This window comes from Dendrobates tinctorius, unplaced genomic scaffold, assembly GCF_039654945.1.
Source record: "Dendrobates tinctorius isolate UK_male_01 unplaced genomic scaffold, ASM3965494v1 ptg000070l, whole genome shotgun sequence".
Taxonomy (NCBI): Eukaryota; Metazoa; Chordata; class Amphibia; order Anura; family Dendrobatidae; genus Dendrobates; species Dendrobates tinctorius.
The window spans coordinates 23,180,407-23,188,248 of record NW_027361738.1 but is presented as its reverse complement, the minus strand read 5'-3'; the positions used below and the strand labels follow the sequence as shown (position 1 = coordinate 23,188,248).

Here is a 7,842-nt window from a genome sequence, read left to right as displayed (position 1 = left end):
AGGAGAAGTGGTGAGGAGCTTCGCAGTGAACTTGTGCGGTGAGGAGTGAGCGCTGCCGGGGGGCGCAGACAGCGGGGCGCTGCTGGGGAGGTCGGATTGTAGGAGCCGGGGCTCCCCCTGGCGGCAGAGTGAGGGGCGGCAGGGGCTGTGCTCGGGCCTGTGATTGGCTGGCGGGGGCTCAGCGGCGCTTCAAAGCCAGAGAGGAGCTACAACAGTGCGGGGATGGGCGGCCCCGATCACTGGATCGCACACCTCTAAAAAAAAGCCAGCTCTGATATCTACGTATAAAACGGATCCTCTGAGGAGGGCACTGCTGGGATGGCCACGTCTCTGCTGGGGGTGAGTGCTGCCATGACTGCTTGTCTGTATTACCGCCTCAGTGCCGGCTTATAATAGCGCGGGTCCGGGCAGGGGCCGCATCACTCCTCCACCGACTGCAGAGAAGAGGCAAGGACCCACAGGGGGCAGAGCAGCACCTGGCAGCGGACTGCACCCGCCAGCCTCCCCTCCACAGGTAGGTGCCCGGCTCTGAGGCTTCGGACCCCGCGTCCTCCTCCTTGCGGATCCCGGCTCTGAGGCTTCGGACCCCGCGTCCTCCTCCTTGCGGATCCCGGCTCTGAGGCTTCGGACCCCGCGTCCTCCTCCTTGCGGATCCCGGCTCTGAGGCTTCGGACCCCGCGTCCTCCTCCTTGCGGATCCGCATCTACATTTCTTTCTCTCCTGTTTGAAATCTTCGGACTTTGGAAAGTTTTGAAAGAAGCAAACAAGAGCGCGGGGTCCCGAGTGTGGTCGGGAAGGACGGACCCGTCACACGGTGCTATCACCCGCTCCTCTCCGCTGAGGCTTCCGTTAGTTTTATAGAAAAATGAGAAAAGTGTCCGGAAAGTTCACTGCGAGCTTCAGCCGCCAAATATTATCATATAGAAACGTGCAATATTATTATTATTATTATTATTATTATACAGGAAAAATACGTCATTTATTATGATACATAAATATAATTGTAGATAGTGATTCTCACACAGACATGCCGGCATATACTTCATATACTGGTTCTCATGTCGCTATCTACCAATTGTTATAGAAAAGCACCCAGTGATCTGCCACCATCGATCAGGACACATTATTCTAAATATTTACAATTATTATTAGAACACATAAGTGAAGTATTACGTCACACACACATTTATATATATATGTATATGTGTGTGTATATATTAAATACATATGATTCTATATAGCATATATATGAAATAATAATTACACACATACATATATATCTGTACAATTTGTATACAATATATTGATGAAGATTTTTTACTTTTGCATAAATGCAGTTAATGAAGAATGTTACTTTTTTATGGTTCTATACACAAACACTGCACACTTAGAAATGGAGCTGAGTCCATCAGGAAGTATTGTGGACGTAGACGCCAACTTATTATATCTCTTAAATACCTATCTATTTATGTGTGTAACTATCTGTCCAGCTCCAACTTTCACGTTTTCTTCTATTTTGGGTTTATCACATGTAGCAGAGCTTTCTTTCATTCTTTTTATTTCTTTCTTTCTCATATATATTCCATGTATTCTATCTCGTTTCGATCTATCTATCCATCAATCTATCTTTCTATATATATATATATTTACTTATCTATCTATTTATCTATCTATATATTATCTTTCTATCTATCTATCCATCAATCTATCTTTATATATATATATATATATTTACTTATCTATTATCTATCTATCTATTATCTATCTATCATTATCTATCATTATCTATCTATCTATCATTATCTATCTATCTGTCTATCATTATCTATCTATCATTATCTATCATTATCTATCTATTATCTATCTATCTATTATCTATCTATCATTATCTATCATTATCTATCTATCATTATCTATCTATCTATCTATCTATCTATCTATCTATCTATCTATCTATCTATCTATCTTAGGCTTTTTACTGTACCAGTGACCACAGGGAAGTAATACATGCAGTGTTATACTCTAGTCTAGTCCATGGTGTAGTATATTGTTGAATACATACAGTGCTGACACAACTTTCTCCTTGCTGTGTATGAGGCGACAGAGTTATTATGCGATTATTACATGTGTTATATGCGGATTGGCTATGTGGAGAAGAATGATTGATCATATACTGAATATGAGGCAGTTGTGACTGATACTTTATGGAGTTCTATGATTTTATTTTATATATATATATATATATATATATATATATATATATATATATATAGGGAACACTATAGCTTAGGATGTGGTATTTCAGTGTTCCCTTTCTTTTTTTGAGCAGTATACAGTATAGTGTCAATTATCATAGATGTGGGAATATTGTGTAACTGTAAATATTGACATTATACAGAGCTGTACACACTTGTGGTGATGGTAAAACTTTGGAACTAGAGAGCTGCTGTTTTATACAGGGTTCCATAACGCACCTGTAGCAATGCTAGAACTTTATATGTCTGGTGTAAGAATGATTAGCGTTATTTTATACCACACACCTATAGCACTGACACAGCTTTCCAGCTGCTCATGTGTTCATTTGCAGTGTTTTTCCACCTGTAGCAATACATACATCAGCAGTGTCATTGTACAGGGTCGCAGCCTTCTGTAGTGATGATTGGACTCTATGTCTGCTGCATTTATTACTAGTGTAGGATACTGTACACCTGGAGCAATGACACAAAGTTAGAAGTGTGGTGGATAAATGTGCTTTGTTTTCATACAGGGTTACACTCTATACACCTGTAGCAATGGCAGAACTTTATATGTCAGGTGTGTGAAGTGTAGGATACTATACACCTGTAACAATAGCAAACCCCTATATGTCTGGTGTATGACTTAGTAGTGTTGTTATACAGGGGTATATCCTTGTATATTAGTGATGGGCTCTGTAGGGTGAGGGGTTGTAGTGTTGTTATACAGGGGTATATCCTTGTACAGTAGTGATGGGCTCTGTAGGGTGAGGGGTTGTTGTGTTGTTATACAGGAGTATATCCTTGTATATTAGTGATGTGCTCTGTAGGGTGAGGGGTTGTAGTGTTGTTATACAGGGGCATATCCTTGTACAGTAGTGATGGGCTCTGTAGGGTGAGGGGTTGTAGTGTTGTTATACAGGGGTATATCCTTGTATAGTAGTGATGGGCTCTGTAGGGTGAGGGGTTGTAGTGTTGTTATACAGGGGTATATCCTTGTATAGTAGTGATGTGCTCTGTAGGGTGAGGGGTTGTAGTGTTGTTATACAGGGGCATATCCTTGTACAGTAGTGATGGGCTCTGTAGGGTGAGGGGTTGTAGTGTTGTTATACAGGGGTATATCCTTGTATAGTAGTGATGGGCTCTGTAGGGTGAGGGGTTGCAGTGTTGTTATACAGGGATATATCCTTGTATATTAGTGATGGGCTCTGTAGGGTGAGGGGTTGTAGTGTTGTTATACAGGGGTATATCCTTATATAGTAGTGATGGGCTCTGTAGGGTGAGGGGTTGTAGTGTTGTTATACAGGGGTATATCCTTGTATAGTAGTGATGGGCTCTGTAGGGTGAGGGGTTGTAGTGTTGTTATACAGGGGTATATCCTTGTATAGTAGTGATGTGCTCTGTAGGGTGAGGGGTTGTAGTGTTGTTATACAGGGGCATATCCTTGTACAGTAGTGATGGGCTCTGTAGGGTGAGGGGTTGTAGTGTTGTTATACAGGGGTATATCCTTGTATAGTAGTGATGGGCTCTGTAGGGTGAGGGGTTGCAGTGTTGTTATACAGGGATATATCCTTGCATATTAGTGATGGGCTCTGTAGGGTGAGGGGTTGTAGTGTTGTTATACAGGGGTATATCCTTGTATAGTAGTGATGGGCTCTGTAGGGTGAGGGGTTGCAGTGTTGTTATACAGGGGGACCTACAATCCTTCTGTAGTAATGACACCGCTCTCCATGTGCAGATCCTGACGATCTAGTGCTAATCAGATAACTGCTCTTGTAGTCCTGTTCTTCTGTTGCACCCTGACACTTCTTCCATCAGTGTGACACTGGCGGCGCTGAGCGCTGTGTCCCGGCCATTGCTCGGTGCCTTCCACTGTGTGCCGGTGACGCTTTCTCCCGCGGTCTGAGCTCACAGTCACTGACGTTGTTTCCCGGTGTTTGTCTTGTGTCCCCGCAGGAAGAGCCGCGCTTCGGATCTACACCCCTGGCCATGCTCGCAGCCACCTGTAACAAGATCGGCAGCCCCAGCCCGTCCCCGTCCTCCCTGTCGGACAGCTCCGGCTCGTTCGGGAAGGGGTTCCACCCGTGGAAGCGCTCCTCGTCCTCCGGGAGTTGCACCCTGGGCTCCAGCTCTCTCTCCGGTTTCGGGGTCGGCGGCTCCTCCAGAGGCGGCTCCTCATCCTCCAGTGCAGCGGCTGCGGCGGCGGCGGCGGCAGCGGCGGCGGCTGCGGCTGCCTTGGTGTCGGACTCCTTCAGTTGCGGAGTTTCCCCGGGCTCCAGCGCCTTCTCCCTGACATCCTCCGGAGGTGGCGGCGGAGGGGGGAACTGTCCGGTGTCGGCCGCCTCTCCTTTTGCTAACGAGTACTCTGTGTTCCCGGTGAGCGGAGGATCCCAGGAGGCGGCGGCGGCGGCAGCAGCGGCGGCAGCAGCCTCCCACCACCACCAGCCGGTCTTCCTGTCCAAGGTGCACACGTCTGTGGACGGCCTGCAGAGCATCTACCCCCGGGTCGGGATGGCGCACCCCTATGAGTCCTGGTTCAAGCCCTCGCACACCGGGGACGTGAGCGCCGCAGCTGCCGGGGGCGCCTCCAGCTGGTGGGAAGTCGGGGCTGGCTGGATAGACGTTCAGAGCCCCGGGGCCGGGACAGCCCTGCACCCCGGCTCCCTGCAGAGCTCCCTGCACTCCCCCCTGGGCGGATACGGCTCGGACTACACCGCCGCCGGCTTCGGACACTTTACTACTGGTGGGGGCGGAGGAGCCGGGACTGGGGGAACTGGAGGAGCTGGAAATGCGGGCACTGGGGGGCCCCCTGGAGGCCACCTGCTGAGCCCCGCCGGACAGCATCTGATGGACGGATTTAAGCCGGTGCTGGGCCCCGGGAGTTACCCTGACCCGTCCTCCTCCCCACTCTCTGCCAGTGCCATGCTGGCGCCCTCCGGCCCTCTGGGGGGCTCCCCACGCTCCTCAGCCCGCCGCTACTCTGGAAGAGCCACCTGTGACTGCCCGAACTGCCAAGAAGCGGAGCGGCTGGGCCCCGCGGGGGCGAGCCTGCGGAGGAAGGGGCTGCACAGCTGCCACATCCCCGGGTGCGGCAAAGTCTACGGTAAAACGTCCCATCTGAAGGCGCACCTGCGCTGGCACACGGGGGAGCGGCCCTTTGTCTGCAACTGGCTCTTCTGCGGCAAAAGGTTCACCCGCTCGGACGAGCTGCAGCGCCACCTGCGCACCCACACCGGGGAGAAGCGCTTCGCCTGCCCCGTGTGCAACAAGCGCTTCATGCGCAGCGACCACCTGAGCAAACACGTGAAGACGCACAGCGCAGGGGCGGGCGGAGGAGCGGGCCCCGGAGGGGCGGGCACTGGGGGCAAGAAGGGCAGCGACACCGACAGTGAGCACAGTCCCTCCGCCAGCCCGCCCTGTCACTCCCCGGAGTTGTTACACAGCACGGAAAGGAACGTCTTGGAGTGAGCTATGGAAGTCATTCTGTAATGTGAATGCCCCCCTATACACCCACCTGGAGAATGACCACAAGTGGAGCCCTCTCTAACCCATACTGTTGACATTAATAAACCTGGAACCAGCCCCTCTCCCCCCATACACTTATAAAACTTTGGAGCTGAGAGGGGGCGTTAGAGGGTGCCCCCCCCCCCCCCCCCCCAATTACTGTGCCCTCCAGTAAATTATTGCCAGAACTGAACTGTATGGTGAAGTATCTTACAAAGCAGCCTGGAAGTTCCATCAGGACCAATGGACAGCACTGGCCTCACTGTCTGCCCCATGGGAGCCCGGCTGCTGCCTGTAGGGGTCTCAGTTCTCCGCCAACAGGTAATCCCAATCTGTTCACTGGACTCTGCTGCTTTATGGCTTTATACTTCTAGGCAGACACCTGTTTGCAGTGGACATTTTTTCACAACTCTGCTTAAAAAAGGGCAAAAAGCCCGAAATCTTGTAATATAATGGTTAATGTTAAGGGATAAGATGTTTATTGATAGGGCAAAGCCATGACCTGGAGATTATATGGAGACTTAGAAATGTCCTTATTTCCTTTAATATCATCTTATAGGCCTATATACATCTTATATAGCCCCCCATCTCCCCCACTAAGCAATTTACTGCCCACCTCTTGGCCAAAGGTCCAAAGTCTAAAGATATAGTATATAAACTGTCCCTAGCACTGGATCCACTGACAAGGGGTTAAGCTGGCTTTAGACTGAACGATTTGGTCGTTAGATATTGAAGCGATCAGATGAGATCAATCGAAAACCCGACAATTGATCACGATCGTATATTTGATTGATCGTATGTGGTGTAGTTCCGATCTCTCCTGCATTGGATCAATCCGGATTCATGGGCTGACACTGGTTCTGTGTAGGGCCAGCTCCGCTGACATACAATGGGGGCCATCAGTATAGTATTTTTCTTGTACATTCATTACAGTAAATATATATAGGAGTACAGATGAGTTTCTTTGTTGCAGGTGACTGCAGTCTCTCTCTCTTTTTTATTAATATAATTCTAATTATTTGGTTCCTTGAAGTTGCACTTTGAGGGGCTAGTTTTGCTTTGACTATGACTTTAGATAGGTATGAATCGTATGTCACCCGTGGTGAATGAGCTGTCAGTGAGGACCGTGCCGGGTTTTCTTCACCAGTGGGTGAGGCACACACACTCGTGTATTCCCTAAATGTGGCAGAGTGACCCCAGCTGTCTCTGGCCTGTGTATCTCCTGCTTCACTCCCCATCCCCCCCATCACTGCGTCCATACAAGTGCTGACTGACACTACAGCTAGAGGTTGCAGCCCCTGCAGACTGGACTCCTTGTTGTAATGTTCAAAGAATTTGAATATTTCACATTGAAATGGAAATAATAATAATAATAAAAAAAAAAAACTTTCACTGAGACGTTTTAGATTGCATTATAAATGCATGAGATGTAATTGGTTTTATTTGTAATATTTTAAATAATGGTATTAATAAACTCTGGAAAAAAAAAGGATCAAAATTGTGTTTGTTATTCTATTGCGTTGATATTGACTGCATTGTTTGTTTGTTTTCTTCTCAGTGTGCTGTGAACATTACTTTTTCATGTGAGGATGAATTAATAGTATAGAGGAGACCAGAACTTTATTTAATTTATTAGTTTAATTTGATTAACATTTGTGGTGATATTATTATTATTATTATTATTATTATTATTATTATTATTATTATTATTATTGCTACTAATGATAATATTCTTACAGGTTTCCTAATGCAAATAACATAATCTCATGCATGTTAATTTCCACCGTTGTCTACTTGGTTTAATGTCAATTGTTTAGGTTATTTTATATAAGAAATTAAGTAATGTTTATTTTTTAATATAATAATTTATTATATGTATTATTATTATTATTATTATTATTATTATTATTATTGTTATTATTATATCATTCTTAAATTACTTTCCATTATGCCACTAGTACAATTACAATTCCCCTTGAGATTATTTATATTTATTATTATTATTATACAATTTTTAAATTACTTTATATTATGCTACTAGTACAATTAAAATTCCCCATGCTTGAGATTATTTATATTTTATTATTATTATTGATAATAATCG

General features: G+C 46.2%; 1 protein-coding gene across 1 annotated transcript; it reads left to right on the top strand.

Annotated features, from left to right (window-relative positions):
* The first annotated feature begins 226 nt into the window (after positions 1 to 226).
* On the top strand, positions 227 to 7,236 carry SP8 (Sp8 transcription factor). The gene is given in 4 exon segments (XM_073581465.1): positions 227 to 339; positions 4,191 to 4,625; positions 4,628 to 4,663; positions 4,665 to 7,236. Coding segments are annotated over 4 exon segments (1,530 nt in total). The 5' UTR covers positions 227 to 318; the 3' UTR covers positions 5,703 to 7,236.
* The last annotated feature ends 606 nt before the right edge of the window (positions 7,237 to 7,842 follow it).